The sequence below is a fragment of the Oncorhynchus keta genome, chromosome 6 (genome assembly GCF_023373465.1).
Source record: "Oncorhynchus keta strain PuntledgeMale-10-30-2019 chromosome 6, Oket_V2, whole genome shotgun sequence".
Taxonomy (NCBI): domain Eukaryota; kingdom Metazoa; phylum Chordata; class Actinopteri; order Salmoniformes; family Salmonidae; genus Oncorhynchus; species Oncorhynchus keta.
This window is the reverse complement of record NC_068426.1, coordinates 23,300,272-23,326,743: the sequence shown is the minus strand read 5'-3', so window position 1 is coordinate 23,326,743 and position 26,472 is coordinate 23,300,272. Positions and strand designations below refer to the sequence as shown.

General features: G+C 43.4%; 1 protein-coding gene across 3 annotated transcripts in view; it reads left to right on the top strand.

Moving 5' to 3' along the window:
* The window catches only part of LOC118384859 (colorectal mutant cancer protein-like), a 126,486-nt gene that overhangs the window by 23,321 nt on the left and 76,693 nt on the right, over positions 1-26,472 (top strand). The window contains exon 1 of one of the 3 annotated variants that reach the window (XM_052521158.1): positions 2,611-3,377. The exons of the other annotated variants lie outside the window; for them this stretch is intronic. Within the exon in view, the coding sequence (XP_052377118.1) occupies positions 3,318-3,377 (60 nt within the window). The 5' untranslated portion in view covers positions 2,611-3,317. Of the gene's footprint in view, positions 1-2,610; positions 3,378-26,472 lie in introns of those variants that run through there. 3 annotated transcript variants of the gene reach the window in all.

Here is a 26,472-nt window from a genome sequence, read left to right as displayed (position 1 = left end):
GTGACTGTTTGAGGTTGTGGACAGGTGTCTTTTATACTGATAACAAGTTCAAACAGGTGCCATTAATACAGGTAACGAGTGGAGGACAGAGGAGTCTCTTAAAGAATAAGTTACAGGTCTGTGAGAGCCAGAAATCTTGCTTGTTTGTCAGTGACCAAATACTTATTTTCCATCATAATTTGCAAATAAATTCATAAAAAATGTTACAATGTGATTTTCTGGATTCCTTTTTCTAATTTTGTCTGTCATAGTTGAAGTGTACATATGATGAAAATTACAGGCCTCTCATCTTTTTAAGTGGGAGAACTTGCACAATTGGTGGCGGACTAAATCATACACACACACACACACAGTGGGGAAAATATATATATATATATATATATATATATATATATATATATATATATATTAGCCCTTTATTTTTCTGTTTGCAACTATAGTTGAAGTATTTTTTATTTATCTTTTTAGATTTTATTCATTAATATTTAATTTTTTGTTACATGCTTAATTGAAAATTTGCACACAGGTTCTAAATAAAAGGAGAAATAATCAAATATGAGTAAGTACCTTTTATTTGTTGAGTATAATTCAAAATGTAATAAGAAGTAGGCATTTTACATGTGGTCATTTTATATAAATTATTTATTTATTACAGAAAATGTGCTATATTGGGATATGTATCGTTATCGTGACATGAAATGACCTGTATCGGGATATGAGATTTTGGCCATATCGCCCAGCCCTAGGGGGAGCTGTTGATTCTTTTTTTCCATTCAAAGCGGTGGGCAAGAGGTGGTCGTTCTACCAATTTCAAAAATCCTTAAGTGACTGCCTTTTCCCCTTGTCAATTTAGACTAATTCAGATAGGTTAGATTATCATCCATCATTGAATCAAGTAGTCAAATATGCATTACTGGTTGCTCTAAACACTGGTTATCAATATATTAATAAAGTGCTCCAATCTGTTCATATTTAATGAGGCCTGAACGAGCCGCTAATGAACTGGTCTACTAGTGCGCTCTACACACTAAAATTAAGATACGAAAGGAGCCACAATGTCAGAAGCGCACTTTAATATCTTGAACAGCCTCAGAGAAGATATGAGGGGAATGTTCTGGAACAGTGTCATTTCTAGAGCTTCATGGAGGAAAAGAGGAGAGGGAGGTGGGGAAAAAAGATTGGATGCACTCTGTTGAACATACACTACATGGCCAAAAGTATATGAACACTTGCTTGTCTCATTCCAAAATCATGGACATTAATATGGAGGTCGGCCCCCTTTGCTGCTATAACAGCCTCCACTCGTTTGGGAAGGCTTTCCACTAGATGTTGGAACATTGCTGCGGGGACTTGCTTCCATTCAGCCAGGCTCACAGGAAAGGGCCTCCCCAAACTGTTGCCACAAAGTTAAAGCAGAGAATTGTCTAGAATGTCATTGAATGCTGTAGCGTTAAGATTTCCCTTCACTGGAACTAAGGGGCCTAGCCCAAACCATGAAAAACAGACCCAGTCCATTATTCCTCCTCCACCAAACTTTACAGTTGGCACTATACATTCGGGGCAGGTAGCGTTCTCCTGGCATCTGCCAAACCCAGATTTGTCCATCGGACTGCCAGATGGTGAGGCGAAATTCATCACTCCAGTGAATGCGTTTCCACTGCTTTAGAGTCAAACGGCAGGCGAGCTTTACACCACTCCAGCCGATGCTTGGCATTGCGCTTGTGTACAGCTGCTTGGCCGTGGAAACTAATTTAATGAAGCTCCTGACAAACAGTTATTGTGGTGACTTTGCATCTAGAGGCAGTTTGGAACTCGGTAGTCAGTGTTGCAACCGAGGATAGACAATTTTTACAAGCTACGCACTTCAGCGCTCGGCAGTCCCATTCTGTGAGCTTGTGTTGCCTACCACTTTGTGGCTGAGCCGTTATTGCTCCGAGACGTCTCCACAAAAACAGCACTTACAGTTGACCCGGGCAGCTCTAGCAGAAATGTGACAATCTGACTTGTTGGAAAGGTGGCATCCTATGACCGTACAACGTTGAAAGTCACTGAGCTCTTCAGTAAGGCAATTCTACTGCCAATGTTTGTTTATGGAGATTGCATGGCTGTGTGCTCAATTTTATACACCTGTCAGCAACGGTTGTGGCTGAAATAGTCAAATCCACTCATTTGTCGGGGTGTCCACATCCTTTTGGTCATTTAGTGTTGGGGCAGTCAGACAGTCTTTTGTGTGAGTGCTGGCCAGAGTTTAGCTAAAAAAAACTGTCGAACGCTGTGAGAGAAACTCCTACAACTGGAGGGAGCGGGAGCCATAGAGGGAGGGACAAGCAGAGAGGGGGAGGGAGGGACAAGCAGAGAGGGGGAGGGAGGGACAAGCAGAGGGAGAGAGGGAGGGAGGGACAAGCAGAGGGAGGGAGGGTTGGAGGGACCAGGAGAGGGTGGGAGGGACCAGGAGAGGGTGGGAGGGACAAGGAGAGGGTGGGAGGGACAAGCAGAGAGGGAGGGATAAGCAGTGAGAGAGTTGGAGTGAGAGAAGGAGGGATAGGGAGTGAGAGCCAGATTGAGGAAGAGAGAGATCTGCGATTGGATGGTCTGGGAAAGGCACAGAGTAACTTAAAGAATAGGAGGAAGTGAGGGAGGGGGTGCTGCTAAAACTTGAATTTGTATCGGAGAGGGGTAGCAGCGAGAGGAGGGGTGTCAGGAGGAACCCGACAGGCAATCTGACAGGCAGCCAACATGCAGAGACGCTGACACACTGGGGAACGCCCCCTGCTACCCACACACGCTGAGCCTGGCCCAGGAGAGTTCTCTCCACACACACTCTGGCCGTGTTGGCAGCGCGTGGAGATGACCAGGGGGAGCGGCATGCAGAAGGCGAGCCAGCTAGGAGAGACTCCTGCAGTTTTCCTCAGATACACTCAGGAATGGTTCGCCTGAGGGGCAGCGGGGGCGCTACTGATTTAACAGATAACGGATCATGGAACATGTGCCGGTGTCTGTAACTGTGCACCTCTGAATGGTGTGTGTGAGCGTGTTTGTGTGTGTGGGTGTGTATATACCTCCACCTTTGGTCAGTCTGTGTGTGTGTGTTCACTCCGATCACGGTGTGGAATAAGGGTAGTTTTCTGAATGAAGATGGCTGGCCAAGGCAGCCAGTGGAAACTGGAGACGACAAGCAGCTGAAGACAAGGAACTAAGGGACTGCTTTTTTCTTTCGTCACTTTTTGTCGTTCCCTTCGTCCGTCTCTCCTTCTTCTTCTCCATCAGGAGGGGGCGAGCCCTGCAATCTTAATCTGTTTGGAGAGTTTGGGAAAATCATGAACTCTTCCGGAGCAGTTGGGAAATTTGGGAGTGAATCCCAGATTGAAGGGGGCAAGGTAAGATGAGTTATCTTTATTTCTAAAAAGTTTGGGTTGGAAGTGGTCACTCATGTCTTTTAGGGTTCCTGTGAAATCTGGTTGTCACTCATTTCTAGGTTATTACAAGTTTTGGCCAAGAGGTAGGTCTCCTTTCTTATAGCCCAAGCGAGTTGGCTGTCATTTCTGGAAGGTTTCAGTCAGAGCTGTCAGTCTGTCTTTCATCCCCCTATAAACACTTTTGCCTTCCATGTGGGCAGCGCACGGCTCACTGAGTCTCAAGGCAGCGAGTTGATAGAACATCTGAGTCATCTGGGCTAGTCCTCAACACTCCCCCCTTCTCTCTTCCCTGCCGTCCCCCCCGCCTGCAGCATATTAAATCCTGGTGGGGGGGGGGAGTTCGGTTTAGGCTAAATACTTCTCAAAGTAGGGGAGGATAGGGGGAAGTGAATTAGGATCAAATGCTTCGGGTGTATAAAGCTCCACACAGAGAAAATAAAATATTAGCTTGCTTGCTAACTAGCACCCTGTTTTCTCTCGCTGTCTTTTCCTTTGACTCTGTAGAACAAGCATAAAACAAACTGCTTGGCTGGTTTGGAAGGCTTTAAACTTTTCCAAGGGTTTTTGAGAGGTGGATAGTAAGCAAGCTCTGACTGTTTAGTGAAAGCTCTTCTACAAAACCAAGTGTGTGTTTCAAGGTGTTTGTGGCCCCTTTCCCTTCCTAAAGCGTCAGCATGCTTCACTTCGGCTGGCGGCTCGCCGAAGACGTCTAGGAGAATTGAAGGAGTGTGCTCGGATACTCCCTTAAAAGACCTTTGCTTGAAAAACAAGAAAAAAGCAGCAATTGTGCTGTTTGTACATTTTGAGACGTTGTAGCTAGTATACACTTCCTCAAAATAGTCTGAATTAATCTAAGATAACTAAAGAAATCGGTCATTCATGCATGATGCACTGCTTTGCTTTATCTTGGCCAGGTTGCAGTTGTAAATGAGAACTTGTCCTCAACTGGCCTACCTGGTTAAATAAAGGTGGGGGGAATCATTGACGTTTTTGCAGAGGAGTTCTAAGTAGCACAATTGTACATCTAACTAAGATGTCTGGTGCAGTATTTCTCAATGAGAAGGGGGTGTAGGCTTCGGCTCCCGAACTTCGGCTGGCCTCTAGAATTTTTTTGCGTGTGCCAGAACAGCTGAAAAAAACATTACTAAAGTCAAAAACACCAAAAAATGTTGTCATCATATGTGCACTAACTCTTCCGAACTGTTTTGGCTGGGAGCATGAGGACGCCTTTACCCCCACATCGTCCACAGATGAGAACTGTTAAAACTCCCAGAGAGTCACAATGGCTTTCTGTTTTATGAAGCCACAGGAAGTGTGGCTCCTTGTAGAGGCATGTTGTCGGGTGGATCGAGTCCCCCGGGGCCCCTCACTTTTACTTTACTTTATTAGCTTTATTATGGCAGGGACAGTGCACATTTTAATGAACATTTTAGTATAATGGCACATTTTCGAACGTAGTCTCTGGTCAGGTTATTTAAAAACACGTAAAATGACAATACAGATAGATAATGAACACGTACAGAGCAACATATGACAACCCTTAGCATGTAGACAGAGAAATCACACAAAATGCAACTCAGTCTCCAGTTCTCCAAATGAGTTTTTTTTTTTACCTTTATTTAACCAGGCAAGTCAGTTAAGAACATATTCTTATTTTCAATGACAGCCTGGGAATAGTGGGTTAACTGCCTGTTCAGGGGCAGAACGACAGATTTGTACCTTGTCAGCCCGGGGGTTTGAACTCGCAACCTTCCGGTTACTAGTCCAACGCTCTTAACCACTAGGCTACGCTGCCGTTGTGGTCCAACGGGGTTGTAGCCTGCTGTCTCTTCCACACTGCTGCATCCTGTCATCTTAATAGAGCTGTTCAGTGTCACTTTGACTTTGATTTGTAGTTGATGGTGTCGATCAGATTCTGGTCGTTGAAGGGATTGGTTATGAATCATTTGTAGAATGGATTCTGAATAAAGAATAAAAAAGCTGCTGGAATTAGTTTAGAACAAAACTTCGGCAGCTTTTTTTGGTCACAGTTTTCTCAGAGGGCTTTGCAGCAGTGTGTTATTGTCTATTCTAGCCCGACTAAAGACAGCCATGGTTAGTGTTTTAACTCCCAGGCCAGACTAGAGCGACCCAAATAAACGTCTAGGGAGTAGGCAGCATCGGCCAAATAAACCTAGAGCGGCGCTGTATAGACTAGAAACAGAGTGACCTTGGGTGAGGTTGAGGTATTCCATCTTGGCTGTCCAGGGAGGGCTGCCGGGAGAAGACAAATGTAGGGAGCAGGAGGCAAGTATCCAGCCTCCTGTCTAGAGACTCTCGATCTTTGTTTCAACCCTACGGAGCAGGGGTGTCAAACTCATTCCACGGATGGCCTAGTGTCTGCAGGTTTTTGCATTTTCCTTTCAATTCAGACCTAGATAACCAGGTGAGGGGAGTGCCTTACTAATTATTGACCTTTTAATGCATCAATCAAGTACAAGGGTGGTGCAAAAACGTGCAGACACTTGGCTCTCCGTGGAATGAGTTTGACACGTGCTATTTCAATGGAGCCAATTTCGAGGGGGAGAGGGAGTTCGGTTTTAGTAACCAACGATGTGTGTTAGAGCTCTTTTGGGACAGAGCAGGGGTTAGAGAGAAAACGATGCATGAACGTGTCAACTTGTACTTCTTCCCCTCACTAAACCCTGCAGCTCTGGTAAAGCAATGTTCAGGGGCTTTAGGCTATTTCCCCCAGCCACTTCAAGCACAACACTGGCTTTCTCTCTAGAGCCAAACAAACTAGGATCTAAAGCAAACCACATTTCTGCCTGCATGAGCGCCCACTCCCAACCTAAAACGGGGAAAGCATACTCTTCCTTATTAGATGAACCATACTCAAGATGATCAAAGACAGCGTGTTTTCCATGTCATTTCATTTCTTCACTCCCCTCACATCAACTCAAAATGTTTTCTTGTCTGGGCAGATGTTTTAGGGGCGGCTTTACCTTCAATTTATGGCAAGGGAAAGCAAACTGGATCTGTCAGTGACTTAACGGCCGCAGCATTGTAAGTGTAGCACTCAGTCATCGTTTGCGCCGCTGATGTTCTAGAGAATCATAAACAACGGTTGAGGCACTCGATGGATGCAGGGAGGAAGAGATGGTGTAACACTGGAGGTTGCAGGAGCGTAGAGCTTTAGTCCCTGTGCCGCCACTGGTTGGTAGGCAACCTGGATTTACTGTGCCTTTTTAAAGTGGTCTTCTAACTCAGTCAACTGGAAAACACAAGAGAAGCAGGGGCCTGTAGGTCGAATTTACGAGCTCCTCCTGGTAGGTAGCATAAACCAGAACAATGACTCAGTGTAGGAATGAATAATCGTGGCCCTGTATTTCTTTATCCCCATATTTATTGATGGGTCCCCTCAGTATAATTGAGGGTCTCTAATAAAATGTGTTGTCACATATTTATGCCTTTTCTACATTTCTGAATTAATTATGGGAAGGAAGGGAAAATATTGATTGAAGCAACGTTTGCTATTTTATTAGGATCCCCATTAGCTGTTGCTAACATTTTAATGGACAAGAACAGATCAAGGACAGAAATACATAAATGTAAAACATCACACACATCCTACATATCAGTACACACACAACAAAAATTAATTCCTCAAACAACGGAGTTGTGCCGTGAGATCTTGCTTTATCTATTTTAAAAAAACCTGGTTTGCAGGTTTAAGCAATCTGAGATTAGGCTTGGGCGATATACCGTATACCAGCGTATTTCGAAATACAGACTATGATTCGTAGGGGGGGGCGTGCCACGTCACTGCTTATAACTATAAGTTAAGTTTAACTAAAGATGTGTCAAATAAATGATATCCAGCTCAAGGTTCCAGCTATGCATTTGGCTAGATGTCAAGATTAAGTTTCTTGGTTACAACACAGACGTTCAAGATCCCTGTTGCCTAAATTGTTTTGCGCGTAAAAATACATCTTTTGACGTTAATGAAACATCTGGATATCGCCCAACCCTATCTGAGATGGGAGTTCCATACAATCATGGCTCTATATAAGACTGAATTAGAATTTGTTCTGGATTTGGAGACTGTGAAAATACCCCTTTTGGCATGTCTGGTGTGGTAAGTGTGTGTGTCAGAGCTCTGTCTAAGTTGACTTTGCAAACAATTTGGCATTTTCAACACATTGTTTCTTATAAAATAATTGATGCAGTCAGTACTTTTATCCAAGAGAGACTGTACCTGGCCGTTGGGGTTTACTTTCACCCCTGACTTGGCTTACCTCTTCAATTTTATATATCAGTTTGCTTAGTGCTTAATGTGCACTGACTACACTCTACAGTAAGTGTTAAACCATGAATATAAAAATGGAGTTATTGATAGTAGATGTGGATTTGTATTCCCTCATGGAGTCTGCATAGTCTCCGAAGTATGCAGTCTCTAGGCCTATACAGTATATTGACCAAGGCATCAGTAACTAACAGACTGTTTTTCGTAACCCTGGCAGTCTCTAACCACCAAGGTTATTTCTTGCAAATATTTTCTGGTTGAGTGCTCTGTACGAAAGTCAGATGGCTGTATGTAGGGATACACCATTCATCACACAAATGTTTTGGGGGGTTGTGCTATACATCATATCTACTTGTTTACAGGGTGGGGGAGAGAGAGCATATGGACTCAGCTACTCCTTTTATATGGAACACATACAGTGGGTATAGATCACTGTTTCTTTCACCTCCCTAGGGTTCACTTGGAAAAGCCACTGACCAGCATCACTAAAACTCCCCCTCAAATGGGAATCATTGAGCGTTCTTCTCCCATAACCATTCCACCTCCAGAGCCCTCACTCATGCGTTCCTTTAGAAAGCCAGCGCCAGCACACCAGAGGTGTGTCGTCGTGGCGATAGTGCTCGAGCAGCATGCATAATCAGATATGGCCATGTGCTTGTTTCTAATTACTCGCTAAGTGGTTCTCTATATCTCTCGCCCTTCATTACCTCTCTCCATAGGCGCAATGTTATGATGAGGAGGGCTAGAGCCTCTCCAGAAAGCGATGGCATCCTTAGAAACACACACACCACTGGCCCTGCTTTAGTTCTGTGGGGGGGAGGACATAATCCTGTGGTTGAAATATCACTCTCAAAACAATAGGGCATGGTCTTGAACAGCAAGAGGCCTCAATGTGTAGAGAGGGCTGTTTAGGCTTTTGCATCCTTAGCCGGTGGGATCTCCTACTTCTAAATTCCAATGACCAATTGGCAATTGGCTTTCAAACAAGCAGCAGCATCCACCAGACTAGCAACAGTCTGCAACAGTATAAGCTCTTATACAGACCCAAGTTTGTTTTTTTAAGGTCTTCATGACTTATTTATCACCAACTACCACAAAATGATGTCAACTAACAAACGTATGAACTTCTTTCACTAGATGCACCATCATCAATATTTTCTATTGAAGCACAGCGTGTTTATTAGCTAGTCCTGGAATAGCATTTCCAGTGCAGCTTCTCCTAAAGTGCTGTGGTCAATCCAGCTGTCATTATACAAGTGCTTTGAAGGAGATAACATGTCATTTTAAAAGGAGAATCAAGATTTTATAAACTTAACATTTATCAGAGCAAACCGCTCACGAATCAAAGCCATAGGCTTTTTATGGTTGTCATGTAGATGTTTATAGTTGTCGTATGTTAATGTTCATAGAAAGCAATTTTAACTGTTTGAAGAATTGATTCATGGTCAGTTCCTGTTCTTCTGTCTGTCATCAGTTTAACTTTAGGTTAAAGACAAATCATGGACATAGCCACTGGTACATTGTGGTACATTGTGGTACATTGCCATAGCAAATTATCCAACTCCTTGCCACTAATTACTAGGCTAACTCTGACAAGCTACAGTAACACATTTTAGCCAATGCATTTCAATTCCATCTCTGTCATAAATCCCACTTTAAATGACTCTGAAGGGTTCGGGATGATACTGTATTTCTGTGATGAATTTGAAAATGCGTGGCTGAAAGAAGGGAGGTATGCCAAAGTTTCCCCTTGTCTATTGACCCACAGGTTTCCAAGGTTTCCCCTGTCTATTGACCCACAGGTTTCCAAGGTTTCCCCTGTCTATTGACCCACAGGTTTCCAAGGTTTCCCCTGTCTATTAACCCACAGGTTTCCAAGGTTTCACCTGTCTATTGACCCACAGGTTTCCAAGGTTTCCCCTGTCTATTGACCCACAGGTTTCCAAGGTTTCCCCTGTCTATTGACCCACAGGTTTCCAAGGTTTCCCCTGTCTATTGACCCACAGGTTTCCAAGGTTTCCCCTGTCTATTAACCCACAGGTTTCCAAGGTTTCCCCTGTCTATTGACCCACAGGTTTCCAAGGTTTCCCCTGTCTATTGACCCACAGGTTTCCAAGGTTTCCCCTGTCTATTGACCCACAGGTTTCCAAGGTTTCCCCTGTCTATTGACCCACAGGTTTCCAAGGTTTCCCCTGTCTATTGACCCACAGGTTTCCAAGGTTTCCCCTGTCTATTGACCCACAGGTTTCCAAGGTTTCACCTGTCTATTGACCCACAGGTTTCCAAGGTTTCCCCTGTCTATTGACCCACAGGTTTCCAAGGTTTCCCCTGTCTATTGACCCACAGGTTTCCAAGGTTTCCCCTGTCTATTGACCCACAGGTTTCCAAGGTTTCCCCTGTCTATTAACCCACAGGTTTCCAAGGTTTCCCCTGTCTATTGACCCACAGGTTTCCAAGGTTTCCCCTGTCTATTAACCCACAGGTTTCCCAAGGTTTCCCCTGTCTATTGACCCACAGGTTTCCAAGGTTTCCCCTGTCTATTGACCCACAGGTTTCCAAGGTTTCCCCTGTCTATTGACCCACAAGTTTCCAAGGTTTCCCCTGTCTATTGACCCACAGGTTTCCAAGGTTTCCCCTGTCTATTAACCCACAGGTTTCCAAGGTTTCCCCTGTCTATTGACCCACAGGTTTCCAAGGTTTCCCCTGTCTATTGACCCACAGGTTTCCAAGGTTTCCCCTGTCTATTAACCCACAGGTTTCCAAGGTTTCCCCTGTCTATTGACCCACAGGTTTCCAAGGTTTCCCCTGTCTATTGACCCACAGGTTTCCAAGGTTTCCCCTGTCTATTGACCCACAGGTTTCCAAGGTTTCCCTGTCTATTGACCCACAGGTTTCCAAGGTTTCCCTGTCTATTAACCCACAGGTTTCCAAGGTTTCCCCTGTCTATTGACCCACAGGTTTCCAAGGTTTCCCCTGTCTATTAACCCACAGGTTTCCAAGGTTTCCCTGTCTATTGACCCACAGGTTTCCAAGGTTTCCCTGTCTATTGACCCACAGGTTTCCAAGGTTTCCCCTGTCTATTGACCCACAGGTTTCCAAGGTTTCCCTGTCTATTGACCCACAGGTTTCCAAGGTTTCCCCTGTCTATTGACCCACAGGTTTCCAAGGTTTCCCCTGTCTATTAACCCACAGGTTTCCAAGGTTTCCCCTGTCTATTGACCCACAGGTTTCCAAGGTTTCCCCTGTCTATTAACCCACAGGTTTCCAAGGTTTCCCCTGTCTATTGACCCACAGGTTTCCAAGGTTTCCCCTGTCTATTGACCCACAGGTTTCCAAGGTTTCCCCTGTCTATTGACCCACAGGTTTCCAAGGTTTCCCCTGTCTATTAACCCACAGGTTTCCAAGGTTTCCCCTGTCTATTAACCCACAGGTTTCCAAGGTTTCCCCTGTCTATTAACCCACAGGTTTCCAAGGTTTCCCCTGTCTATTGACCCACAGGTTTCAAAGGTTTCCCCTGTCTATTGACCCACAGGTTTCCCCTTGTCTATTGACCCACGCCAGTCTGAAGCTGCAGCTGCCTAATTGAAATCATTTATTTACTGGGGGAGCCCTCTAACTCCCTTCTCTAAATCTTTTGTAGGTAATTAGAGAGAAATACCTGGGCCTCAGAGCGATGAGAGGAGCACTGAGAATCACACACACACACACACACACACACACACACACACACACACACACACACACACACACACACACACACACACACACACACACACACACACACACACACACACACACACACACACACACACACACACACACACACACACACACACACACACACACACGTACGCCATGCACGTGCGCACACACACTTAGATTTACAAAGTCACACACTTTCGGAGACACACATTCAGAAACATAATCACACAAATGCACAGTTTTTTTGTATCTCAAATTCACTCACACACTGACCTTTCCCCTCCCACTGTCTTTCTCATTCTCTCTGCCATTCTCCCCCATCAGGGATGAGAGACTGGGTAGAGCCACTGCCAATATATATGTAATGGACCTAGAGCATTTGACACTTTGAAATGAGGCCTGAGAGTGAGGAGAGGGAGAATTCACCTTTCATAGTCCAGTAAGCTGCAAAACCAAGGGTTGAGCCTTTCTCCTTCTTTCTCTCTCTCCTACCAGTCAAAACAAACATGGCTATTTTTAGAGGTATATTTTGAAAGGATAAAACCTCTAATACTATTCATTGAGACAATGAACAGGAAAGTGACAAAACAAATGCCATGATGATGGATTTTCTTGGTACATCTCTGGGCACAAGTCTCTGTAATTGAGCAGACTGTTCTTTGTGTGGGCTTGTGTTTTTAGATATGGTTATATAACAGGGGGGAGGACGAGCAGGGAATGAGCAAGCATGCAGAAATGGAGTTGATTCCCCGTGCTTTCACAGATCTTGACAAGCCTTTTCAAGATCGTAAGCCTATGTTTGGGCAGATGCTGAAATGTGCCGCCATGGTTTTCCGATCCTATTGTTATTGAATGTGCTTTAATATTATGTTAGGCTTATTTACATATCATAAAGTGTAGGGCTTTGGTCAAAATGTTGAAACTTATTTTTTCCATATATAGACAGACTAAAACCAACTACATATGCACTAAGCTTGTCTGATGCTTTAAGCACACTGTTTGATTAAATTACAACATTTCAGCCATTTGGTTTCTTACTTGTTACTTACTTGTTTCTGACTTTGAAGTTCTGTTACAGAAATCCGTCATTTGTTTAGGAAATACCTTGCCTATTCCCTCAACCCTTGCTCTCTTTACGCGAAATGTGTAAGCATCGCATGCATGTGACCAATGGGGCCTGACCTTAATAGCCTATCGTAATCACACCAGTACATTGGTTATAACAAACTCCGAACACAGTAACAGATGACAGCAAAATGCATGCAGAGGACGTGAAAAAGAATGCCCCCCAGCATTGCAATGTGAGCTAAACATTGCACTTGCTCTCGAGATGCGTTTTAAGGCTACGGATGCGAAAGTGAACTTATCATTTCCAAACGTTTAGGTCAGTTGTATGCTGCTTTGCGATCTATTAATTCTTCCTGCTGCTGCGGATATGGCTGGGACAATGCTGGGGGAAAAGGCTCAAAAAACTATACAGACAATACCCTTCATAAAACAACACTGTTTCACAGTGCATCAGTGACATGGCAGGAGATGTTTTGAAACAGTTACTGCTTCGCATACAAGCCAGTGCATTCTATGCATTACAGCTGGATGAGTCAGCAGATCTGGCTGGCCCGACACAGCTCCTGTTATATGTCCGTTACATTTATGGGGGGTCAATTAAGAAAGACATCTTCTTCTGGAAACCAGGACAACAGGAGAGAATATTTTTTAATTACTGGACATCTTTGTGACATCAAATGGACTTTGGTGGTAAAGATGTGTTGGTATCTGTACTGATGGCACAAAAGCTATGACAGAGAAACATAGTGGAGTGTTAACGCACGTGCAAGCAGTTGCTCCCGACGCCACTTGGGTACACTGCAGCATCCACAGAGAGACTCTTGCTGCCAAGGGAATGCCTGACAGCATGAAAGATGTTTTGGACACGACAGTGAAAATGGTTAACTTTGTTATATCAAGGCCCCTGAACCCTCATGTATTTTCTGCACTATGCAATGATATGGGCAGCTACCATGTAACGCTTTAACAACATACAGAAGTGCGCTGGTTATCAAGGGGCAAAATATTGACACGTTTTTTAAATTGAGAGACGAGCTTAAAGTTTTCTTTACTGACCATAATTTTCAACTTTTCTGACCGCTTGCATGATGACGAGTTTCTCACACGACTGGCCTATCTGGGCGATTTTTTTTTTTCTCTCGCCTGAATGATCTGAATCTAGGATTACAGGGACTCTCCACAACTATATTTAATGCAGGACAAAATTGACACTATGACTAAGAAGTTGAGCTCTTCTCTGACTGCATTAACAAGGACAACACACAGGGTTTTCCATCATTGTATGATTTTTTTTTTGTGCCAATGAACTCAAGCTTACAGACAATGTAAAATGTGATATAGCGATGCCCCTGAGTGAGTTGGGTGCGCAATTACGCAGGTACTTTCCAGAAACCGATGACACAAACAACTGGATTCGTTATCCCTTTCATGTCCTCCCTCCAGTCCTCTTACCGATATCTGAACCCTCATCGAAATTGCAACAAGCGGTTCTGTGAAAATGGAATTGAATCAGAAGCCACTGCCAGATTTCTGTATTGGGCTGCGCTCAGAGTATCCTGCCTTGGCAAATTGCACTGTTAAGACACTGATGCCCTTTGCAACTACGTACCTATGTGAGTGAGAGTGGATTCTCAGCCCTCACTAGCATAAAAACTACATACAGGCACAGACTGTGTGTGGAAAATGATTTAAGACTGAGACTCTCCAACACAACCCAACATTGCAGAGTAATGTCCATCTTTTCAAGCATTCTCATTAACCTGGGGTGAGTTATTCACAATTTCCGATGAACAAATCGACAGATGGTGTGATCAGAAACTGACGTACCTTCAATCTAGTTCAGCTTGTATCTCTTTGGCAGTTATCCTTGGTTCTGTTTCTACCATTCGCACTATCCTTCTGTTCTATCTGGGGTCGATATTCCTCTTGCGGCCGCGCCCAGGGAGGTTGGCTACAGTTCCATGGACCTTAAAGTTCTTAATATTTCCAACTGTTGTCACAGGAACATCAAGCTGCTTGGAGATGGTCTTGTAGCCTTTACCATTACCATGCTTGTCTATTATTTTCTTTCTGATCTCCTTAGACAAATCTCTCCTTTCTTTCTCTGGCCCATGTTCAGTGTGGTGCACACAATGATACCAAACAGCACAGTGACTACTTTACTCTGGTCCATGTTCAGTGTGGTGCACACAATGATACCAAACAGCACAGTGACTACTTTACTCTGGTCCATGTTCAGTGTGGTGCACACAATGATACCAAACAGCACAGTGACTACTTTACTCTGGTCCATGTTCAGTGTGGTGCACACAATGATACCAAACAGCACAGTGACTACTTTACTCTGGTCCATGTTCAGTGTGGTGCACACAATGATACCAAACAGCACAGTGACTACTTTACTCTGGTCCATGTTCAGTGTGGTGCAACACAATGATACCAAACAGCTCAGTGACTACTTTACTCTGGTCCATGTTCAGTGTGGTGCACACAATGATACCAAACAGCTCAGTGACTACTTTACTCTGGTCCATGTTCAGTGTGGTGCAACACAATGATACCAAACAGCACAGTGACTACTTTACTCTGGTCCATGTTCAGTGTGGTGCACACAATGATACCAAACAGCACAGTGACTACTTTACTCTGGTCCATGTTCAGTGTGGTGCACACAATGATACCAAACAGCACAGTGACTACTTTACTCTGGTCCATGTTCAGTGTGGTGCACTCTGGTCCAATGATACCAAACAGCACAGTGACTACTTTACTCTGGTCCATGTTCAGTGTGGTGCACACAATGATACCAAACAGCTCAGTGACTACTTTACTCTGGTCCATGTTCAGTGTGGTGCACACAATGATACCAAACAGCTCAGTGACTACTTTACTCTGGTCCATGTTCAGTGTGGTGCAACACAATGATACCAAACAGCACAGTGACTACTTTACTCTGGTCCATGTTCAGTGTGGTGCACACAATGATACCAAACAGCACAGTGACTACTTTACTCTGGTCCATGTTCAGTGTGGTGCACACAATGATACCAAACAGCACAGTGCCTACTTTACTCTGGTCCATGTTCAGTGTGGTGGACACAATGATACCAAACAGCACAGTGACTACTTTACTCTGGTCCATGTTCAGTGTGGTGCAACACAATGATACCAAACAGCCAAACAGTCCATGTTCAGTGACTACTTTACTCTGGTCCATGTTCAGTGTGGTGCACACAATGATACCAAACAGCACAGTGACTACTTTACTCTGGTCCATGTTCAGTGTGGTGCACACAATGATACCAAACAGCACAGTGACTACTTTACTCTGGTCCATGTTCAGTGTGGTGCAACACAATGATACCAAACAGCTCAGTGACTACTTTACTCTGGTCCATGTTCAGTGTGGTGCACACAATGATACCAAACAGCTCAGTGACTACTTTACTCTGGTCCATGTTCAGTGTGGTGCAACACAATGATACCAAACAGCACAGTGACTACTTTACTCTGGTCCATGTTCAGTGTGGTGCACACAATGATACCAAACAGCACAGTGACTACTTTACTCTGGTCCATGTTCAGTGTGGTGCACACAATGATACCAAACAGCACAGTGACTACTTTACTCTGGTCCATGTTCAGTGTGGTGACACAATGATACCAAACAGCACAGTGACTACTTTACTCTGGTCCATGTTCAGTGTGGTGCACACAATGATACCAAACAGCACAGTGACTACTTTACTCTGGTCCATGTTCAGTGTGGTGCAACACAATGATACCAAACAGCACAGTGACTACTTTACTCTGGTCCATGTTCAGTGTGGTGAAACACAATGATACCAAACAGCACAGTGACTACTTTACTCTGGTCCATGTTCAGTGTGATGCACACAATGATACCAAACAGCACAGTGACTACTTTACTCTGGTCCATGTTCAGTGTGGTGCACACAATGATACCAAACAGCACAGTGACTACTTTACTCTGGTCCATGTTCAGTGTGGTGCAACACAATGATACCAAACAGCTCAGTGACTACTTTACTCTGGTCCATGTTCAGTGTGGTGCACACAATGATACCAAACAGCACAGTGACTACTTTACTCTGGTCCATGTTCAGTGTGGTGCACACAATGATACCAAACAGCACAGTGACTACTTTACTCTGGTCCATGTTCAGTGTGGTGCACACAATGATACCAAACAGCACAGTGACTACTTTTCTCCATTTAAATAGGCTGACTGACTGATTACAAGATTGGAGATGTGTGATACTAATTAAAGAAAATAATTAGTTTGAAATATCACTATAATCCAATTTATTTATTATATTGTGTGTCCAGGCCATTTTAGAATATCTTTGTAGATTAAGCAATAATGAATCTAATTTTAACAGCTTTTTTGCTTTATTCTATGACATACCAAAGGCATGCAAGTATACACAATAAAATATATTTTAATTTCATCACTTTTCAGAAGGAATGAAGCATTATTTCAATGAGCTGTCAGGGTACCAACAAATTTGAGCATGTCTGTATGTAAGATGGCTAAATAAAGAGCAAATTGATTGAATATTATTTGTGCCCTGGTCCTATAAGAGCTTTTTTGTCACTTCCCACGAGCCGGATTGTGACAAACTCACACTTATTCATTCTTATGTTTAAGCTGAGAGCTGTTGCTTAGAGCAGGAGTTTTCAAAGTTTTCTCGCCCAGGCTAACGAGCAATTCAGGGACCCCCATCATATTGTATGTTAGCAAAAAATGTTTGTCTTATCATGTGAAATGATACTGGCAAGTAGAAGTAATTAAAATGTTTAAATGAATAGACTTGGTAGACAGTTTTGTTATTTTGACCTCCACAGTGCATTGGAAGAGGAATTTGCTCCAGGAGCACCGTACTACTATGGCTGACCTTGTAAAACAACACATTTCACTGCACCTATCAGGTGTATGTGACAATAACACATCTATATCTATGTCCTCCACCTGTCTATGGTTTGAAGGCTGTCATTTTGGAACAGTCAGTCAAGATGTCCGTTGTCTTGTTTTTTTCATTAGTGTGATTGTGTTTCCCTGTATCATGTTTAAATACAGGTATATTCAGGTATGACTATAAGCACAGAACACTTAAAGTACCTCTGTGTTTTCCCCTAGAGAGTTAAACGTGTTCAGGCAACAAGGCTACCATTCATATTAGCCTTAATTGGCCTTTAGCAGAATGAGGATTTCTCATACATTATGCCATTACAAATTTACTGCTAGACTAGGCTTTATGTAAAAGTAGGTGAAAGGGGATGTGTAAATGTCTCCTTGTGCCATTTGCTGTTTTCTCATGAGAGGAATGAGCACTGTAGTACTTTGTTTGTATACTTTGCACTGAGAGAGGTTTTTCTAGGGGAAACAGAGTATTATTATTAGTTGGGGACCCCCGAGTGGCGCAGGGGTGTAAGACACTGCATCTCAGTGCTAGAGGCGTCACTACAGACCCTGGTTCGATTCCAGGCTGTATCACACCTGGCCGTGATTGGCAGTGCCATAGGGTGGCGCACAATTGGCCCAGCGTCGTCCGGATTAGGGTTTGGCCGGGCTAGGCCGTCATTGTAAATACGAATTTGTTCTTAACTGACTTGCCTAGGTAAATAAAGGTTAAATTAAAATACCTTGAGGTAATTTAGTTTTTTTGTGGGAGGAATAAGTGATTCAGAGCTTTATGTACTTTGATGAAGTAAAGTACTTGTTATCAAGGTGGAGGCTTCACTGCTAATTCCTGGAATCTGTGGTCTCAGGAAGAGAGGTCTCTGTCCAGACTGTGTGTCTGCTGTGTCCAGTAGGAGTTCCAGGTCATGGCCACTCACTCCTGACCTTTCACCCTGGACACAGCCTGTCCTGTCCACTTCACTAATGTCTCTCTACCCCTTTATATACACACACACACACACACACACACACACACACACACACACACACACACACACACACACACACACACACACACACACACACACACACACACACACACACACACACACACACACACACACACACACACACACACCAGCTCTGATTCCGCATTCCTGTCTCCACGCTGTGTTTCAGTTTGTGTTGCCCTTCCCCGCTCTGTGGAGGGAAAGGGAGGGGGTTAGAAGTCTAGTAGTGCCCAGGGACCGTTCTCAGTGCTCAGTCCAATAGAAGGCAGCTGCACTGACTAACAGCGAAGGCCCCAACGCTGCGACTAACACCCCCCCACTAGGACAGGAAGGAAAGGGCGACATTAACAACAAAAGGTGAAAAAACACACAGAGGAGAGCAGAGCAGCCCTTTGTTTCAGGGGGAACTTACACAGTAAAGCCTCCACAATGGACAGAACACCACCGCGAGAGAGCTTATATTGTAGTTTTAGGAGGGTAAACCCTGAGGCTGTTGTTTTCCAGTAGTAGTGTAGTTCTGTTGGTGGAAACACAATGGCATGCTGGGCGACCGTGTGCTACCTCTGAGCAGGAGATGAAGACAAGCTACAGCCTGGAGGAGAAACACACACAGCGCCTTGGTCAGGGGAAGAGGGGGAGCACCGGTAAGGAGAAAAGAGGAGCAAAGACAGGAGAAGAACAAAGAGAGACTTTGACAAGGGTAGAGGATGAGGTGAGACTTACAGCAGGAAGTAAGAGACAGAGGAGCAAAGCGTGTAAAGGAGGGAAGGCGGGTAAAGAGTAGTTTCAGAGAAGAGGAGTTGGAGCAGCGACGCAAATGAGAAGACTGAGGGGAGGCCCTCTTTGGGGAAGAGAAACAAACGAGAGGATTTGGTAGGAGAGGCCAGAAGAGGGGGAGAGAGAGGAGGGTCGCATGAGGCTCCTCCACAGCTGTCTGTTTGTTTATGAAAGGTGAGTTTGTTCATGCCTGTCAGCCAACCATGTGGGTATTCACAGCTAAGGGAGGGGGCACAGAGGCTCAGAGGGGTGACAGTGGGTGGAGGTGAAGCAGTAGTAGTCTCTGACAAGTGGTGGTGCGTTAGGTTGACTACTTCCCTTAAAGAGATGCGGTAGACAGACCTACTTCGTTTTCTTGACCAGTCTACCTAGTTTTAATTTATTCAGCCCATCAGTTGTTTTATTTTCGTACTTTGTCAAGCAAATGTTTTTCTTTCACGTTTTTAATGGGGGAATTTGTTTATGTTAAGGTCTGTCGTCTAATAACTGCTGCAGTGATCTTTCTATTTTACGGGAACCGTTAAGCTCCACAAGCTGGATTTGTTTCGTATTATACAGGCTAAAGGAGGAGGGCTTTGTGTGAATGGTAATGAAGATGATTATTTCCTATCTCTATGCCTTTGTCCCTAGGACATGGCCTGTTATTGGTTGTGCATCAGATTTATCCTGCCGGATGTCACAGATTCCTTCCTTATCCCCCTTATCAGAGGTTGTCTTTCATAAACGCTTTTAGAAGTATTGTACTTTTATCTGTGTTTGCTCTTTCTGTAAAACAATCATGCTATAATTCATTAATTCAACTGTCAAAAAGGCTTTTGAATTATACAAAGTATAGATAAATCAGACCGCAAACCATTTTTGGGAAATACCAAAAATATTGGCATTATTGTGTATTTTAATATCTAAATATACACTGAGTGTACAAAACATTTGGGGCACTTTCTAATATGTAGTTGCACCCTCTTACCCTCAGAAAAGCCTCAATTTGTCTGGGTGTGGACTCTACAAGGTGTCGAAAACATTCCACGGGGATGTGGGCCCATGTTGACTCCAATTTTTGTAATTGTTTTATTTCACCTTTATTTAACCAGGTAGGGAAGTTGAGAACAAGTTCTCATTTACAATTGCGAACTGGCCAAGATAAAGCAAAGCAGTTCGACACATACAACAACACAGAGTTACACATGGAGTAAAACAAACATACAGTCAATAATACAGTAGAAAAACAAGTATATATACAATGTGAGCAAATGAAGTGAGATAAGGGAGGTAAAGGCAAAAAAAGGCCATGGTGTCGAAGTAAATACAATATAGCAAGTAAAACACTGGAATGGGAGATTTGCACTGGAAGAATGTGCAAGGTAGTGATATAAATAATAGGGTGCAAAGGAGAAAAATAACTAAATAAATACAGTAGGGGGAGAGGTAGTTGTTTGTGTCAAGTTGGCTGGATGTCTTTTGGGTGGTGGACCATTCTTTATACACATGGGAAACTGCTGAGAGTGTAAAACCCAACAGCGCTGCAGCTCTTGACACACTCAAACCAGTGCGTCTGGCACCTATTACCATACCCGCTCAAAGGCACTTAAATCTTTTGTCTTGCCCATTCACCCTCTGAATGGCATACAAAAACAATTACTGTCTCTGTCTCAAGGCTTAAAATGGTCTCCTCCCCTTCATATAGACTTGATTCAAAGTGGATATAACAAGTGACCTCAATAAGGGATCATAGCTTTCACCTGGATTCACCTGGTCAGTCTGTCATGGAAAGAGCATGTTTTGTACACTCCGTGTACATGTAACTGCCAAAATAAAGAATACAAAGTATATTGAAAGCAGGCGCTTCCACACAGGTGTGGATCCTGAGTTATTTAAGCAATTAACATCCCATCATGCTTCAGGTTATGTATAAAAATGCCCAGTTGCCCAGTATTTTGGCTACTATGGCTAGAAGAAGAGATCTCAGTGACTTTTGAAAGGGGGGTCTCAACGGAGCATAGGGGCTCTAAAGTGTTTGTGTGTGTGTGTGAGTGGGTGTTTCATTCACCAGACATCCCACCTACACGGAACAAAAATATAAATGCAACATGTAAAGTGTTGGTCCCATGTTTCATGAGCTAAAATAAAGATCCCAGAAATGTTCGATAATCACAATATTTCTCTCAAATGTTGTGCACACATTTGTTTACATCCCTGTTAGTGAGCATTTCTCCTTTGCCAAGATAATCAATCCACCTGACAGGTGTGGCATATGACGAAGCTGATTAAACAGCATGATCATTACACAGGTGCACCTTGTGCTGGGGGACAAAGGCCACAATGTGCCGTTTTGTCACACAACACAATGCCAGGTTGTGTTTTGAGGGTGTGTGTAATTGGCATGCTGACTGCAGGAATGTCCACCAGAACTGTTTCCAGATAATTTAATGTTAATTTCTCTACCATAAGCCACCTCCAAAGTGGCAATTTGAATGCAAAGCTACCGTGACGAGATCCTGAGGTCCGTTGTCGTGCCATTCATCAGCCGCCATCGCCTTGTATTTCAACATGATAATGCATGGCCCCATGTCAGAAGTATCTGTACACATTTCCTGGAAGCTAAAAATGTCCTAGCTCTTCCATGGCCTGCATACTCATGCGACATGTCACCCCTTGAGCATGTTTGGAATGCTCTGGATTGACGTGTATGACCACGTGTTTCAGATCCCGCCAATATCCAGAAACTTCGCACAGCCATTGAAGAGTGAGACAACATTCCACAGGCCACAATCAACAGCCTTATCAACTCTCACACCAGATAATGATTTTCTGATCCATGCCCCTACTTTAAAAAAAAAAATGTCTGTGACCAACAGCTGCATATGTGTATTCGCAGTCATATGAAATCCATAGATCAGGGCTTATTGAATTTGTTTCAATTAACTGATTTCCTTATGTGAACTATAACTCAGTAAAATCTTTGAAATTGTTACATGTTGCATTTTATAATTTTGTTCAGTATAATTGAACACTTATAGGAGATTCTGGAGCGGCGCCTGAGAGCGTTTTCCACCACCATCAACAGAACATCAAATTATGGAATTTCTTGTGTGAGACTGGTGTTGCATCCTCCAATAAGAGTTTCAGGCACATTGAAGCTGTCCTGGTGGCCCTACGACCCTATTAAGACACTTTATGTTGGTGTTTTCTTGATTTAGTTTGTTACCTGTAAATGCTACACAAAATATACAAAAGTATGTGGACACCCCTTCAAATTAGTGGATTTGGCTATTTCAGTCACACCTGTTGCTGACCGGTATATAAAATTGAGCACAGAGCCATGCAATCGCCATAGACAAACATTGGCAGTAAAATGGCCTTACTGAAGAGCTCAGTGACGTTCAATGTGGCACCGTCATAGGATGCCATCTTTCCAACAAGTCAGTTCGTCAAATTTCTTCCCTGCTAAAGCTGCCCTGGTCAACTGTAAGGGCTGTTATTGTGAAGTGGAAATGTCTGTGAGAAACAACGGCTCAGCCGCGAAGTGGTAGGCCACACAAGCTCACAGAAAGGGACCGCCGAGTGCTGAAGCGCGTAGTGTGTAAACTCGTCTGTCCTCGTTTGCAACACTCACAAGTTCCAAACTGCCTCTGGAAGCAACGTCACCACAATAACTGCTCATTGGGACCTTCATGAAATGGGTTTCCATGGCTGAGTAGCCATGGAAACTGGGTTTGGCAGATCCTAGGAGAATACCACCTGCCTGAATGCATAGTGCCACCTGTAAAGTGTGGTGGAGGAGGAATAATGATCTGGGGCTGATTTTCATGGTTCGGGCTAGGCCCCTTGGTTCCAGTGAAGAGAAATCGTAATGCTACAATGACATTCTAGATGTTAGTTAAACGTAATAATGAATAAATTGGCTACATTTATTTAAATGGACAATTCTGTGAAAAGTATTCTGAAAGTTTTAAATTTATATAATACCTGTTAGCAAATGTGTCAGCTAGAGATGATGTGCAGGAGCTTCCAGGGATTTATAATTTTGCATGATATCTACTGTGATGCTAATTAGCATACTCGAATTTGAGAGTAGATAGAGACTGATATATTGATAAAAGTCACCTTGTCCTAGAGAGATTTACATGGTTATCAAAACGTCATGCCAGGGCAAGCCTACAAAATATTTTAAGTGTTTCTAAAATCCCCTATGGGAAAAATGAATTTCCTTGTTTTACCGCTGGGTTTTATGGCTATTATGACATCTCCACGGTGTGGCTCTATTTGAGTAGCCATACTTTCCATTAGCATTTTCATGGGCTGGTGGGTATGTATAAAAGGTCGACTGATTAATCGGAATGGCTGATGAATTTGGGCCGATTTCAAGTTTTCATAACAATCTGAAATCGGTAATTTTGGAGGCCAATTTTGCCTTCTTTTTAAATGTAATTTATTTATATATATATAAATATATTTTTTATACCTTTTATTTAATCTTTATTTAACTAGGCAAGTCAGTTAAGAACACATTCTTATTTTCAATGACGGCCTAGGAACGGTGGGTTAACTGCTTTGTTCAGGGAACGACAGATTTTTACCTTGTCAGCTCGGGGATTCAATCTTGCAACCTTACGGTTAACTAGTCCAACGCCGGCCTCCCGGGTGGTGCAGTGGTTAAGGGCAGCTGTGCCATCAGAGACTCTGGGTTCGCACCCAGGCTCTGTCGTAACCGGCCGTGACCGGGAGGTCCATGGGGCGACGCACAATTGGCCTAGCGTCATCCTGGTTAGGGAGGGCTTGGCCGGTAGGAATGTCCTTGTCTCATCGCGCACCAGCGACCCCAGTGGTGGGCCGGGCGCAGTGCACGCTAACTAAGGTTGCCAGGTGCACGGTGTTTCCTCCGACACATTGGTGCGGCTGGCTTCCGGGTTGGATGCGCGCTGTGTTAAGAAGCAGTGCGGCTTGGTTGGGTTGTGTATCGGAGGACGCATGACTTTCAACCTTCGTCTTTCACGAGCCCGTACGGGAGTTGTAGCGATGAGACAAGATAGTAGCTACTAAAACAATTTGATGCAATTGGGGAGAAAAACGGATAAAATTCAACAACAAAAAATATTTTAAAAAATAAAACTAGTCCAACGCTCTTAACCACCTGCCTCACGAGGAGCCCGCCTGTTACGCGAAGGCAGTAAGAAGCCAAGTTAAGTTGCTAGCTAGCATTGAACTTAATCAATCATAATCACTAGTTATAACTACACATGGTTGATGATATTACTAGTTTATCTAGCGTGTCCTGCGTAGCATATAATCGTTGCAGTGCGCATTCGCAAAAAAGGACTGTCGTTGCTCCAACGTGTACCTAACCATGAACATCAATGCATTTCTTAAAATCAATACACAGAAGGATATATTTTTTTAGCTAAAGGGCATATTTAGCTAAAAGAAATCCAGGTTACCAGGCAATATTAACCAGGTGAAATTGTGTCACTTCTCTTGCGTTCATTGCACACAGAGTCAGGGTATATGCAACAGTTTGGCCACCTGGCTCATTGCGAATTAATTTGCCCAAATGTTACATAATTATGGCATAACATTGAAGGTTGTGCAATGTAACAGGAATATTTAGATTGATGGATGCCACCCGTTAGATAAAATATGGAACGGTTCCGTATTTCACTGAAAGAATAAACGTCTTGTTTTCGAGATGATAGTTTCCGGATTCTACCATATTAATGACCTAAGGCTCGCTTTTCTGTGTGTTATTATGGTATAATTAAGTCTATGATTTGATAGAGCAGTCTGACTGAGCGATGGTAGGCACCAGCAGGCTCATAAGCATTCATTCAAACAGCACTTTCGTGCATTTTGCCAGCAGCTCTGCTGTTTATGACCTATCAACTCCCGAGATTAGGCTGGTGTAACAATGTGATGTGAAATGGCTAACTAGTTAGCGGGGTGCGTGCTAATAGCGTTTCAAACATCACTTGCTCTGAGACTTGGAGTAGTTGTTCCCCTTGCTCTGCATGGGTAACGCTGCTTCGAGGGTGGCTGTTGTCGTTGTGTTCCTGGTTCAAGCCCAGGTAGGGGCGAGGAGAGGGACGGAAGCTATACTGTTACACTGGCAATACTAAAGTACCTATAAGGAACATCCAATAGTCAAAGGTATATGAAATACAAATGGTATAGAGAGAAATAGTCCTATAATTCCTATAATAACTACAACCTAAAACGTCTTACCTGGGAATATTGACGACTCATGTTAAAAGGAACCACCAGCTTTCATATGTTCTCATGTTCTGAGCAAGGAACTTAAACGTTAGCTTTCTTACATGGCACATATTGCACTTTAACTTTCTTCTCCAACACTTTGTTTTTGCATTATTTAAACCAAATTGAACATGTTTCATTATTCATGTGAGACAAAATTGTATTGATGTATTATATTTATTGATATTAAGTTAAAATAAGTGTTCATTCAGTATTGTTGTAATTGTCATTATTACAAATACATTTTAAAAATCGGCCAATTAATCGGTACTGGCTTTTTTTGTCCTCCAATAATCGTTATCGGTATCGGCGTTGAAAAATCATAATCGGTCGACCTCTAGTCTGTATCAGCATGGAGTTAGCTTTCCCTGGGCTCAAGGTTACACTTTCGAATCTCATTTAGGGACTCTCTATGACCATTCCTGGTGTTTATGCCATCCCACTCCCATCACGGCAAATGTAGCCTAGCTGTCATGGTAAGCAACAATTTATTGAAAATTATTTTTGGCAGGTTCGTATACAAAGTATTCCTAGGGATACAGTACAATGTCCTTGTGAGAGACCTGTGTGCCTAGATGGGGTGGGGGCATTGGGGAGAGGTGGAGGTATTAAGGGTCGGAGGGTTGGCGTGTGTGGGTTTCTCCGGAAATTCCAATGCTTTTAAGGTAATTATAATCCCTGAGAAATGACAAGTGACATATGGGTGGAATGCCGAAAGGAGGGAAGACCACTTCCCATGTGGCATCCAGACATTTCCTCAAAGTAAATAGGATGTGTGTGAATATAGGCTGTCAGAATGTCACACAGACGCATACCACTAGGAGAGCCTTTAAAACACTGCCTAGCCTAACATGCTAACCTGTTGGCACTTTCATAATGAGATATACCTCAGCAAAGCCATTTGATCCCAAATCAGTTTTGTAGATTAGATTAGATTTTGATTTAGTCACATGCACAGGGTTGCACATGTATGTTAACCTACTAGACGCCCCTCTGCATTGGAAGTTAAGTTAATTTGACTAAAGGCCCATGTCTGTGAAGGGA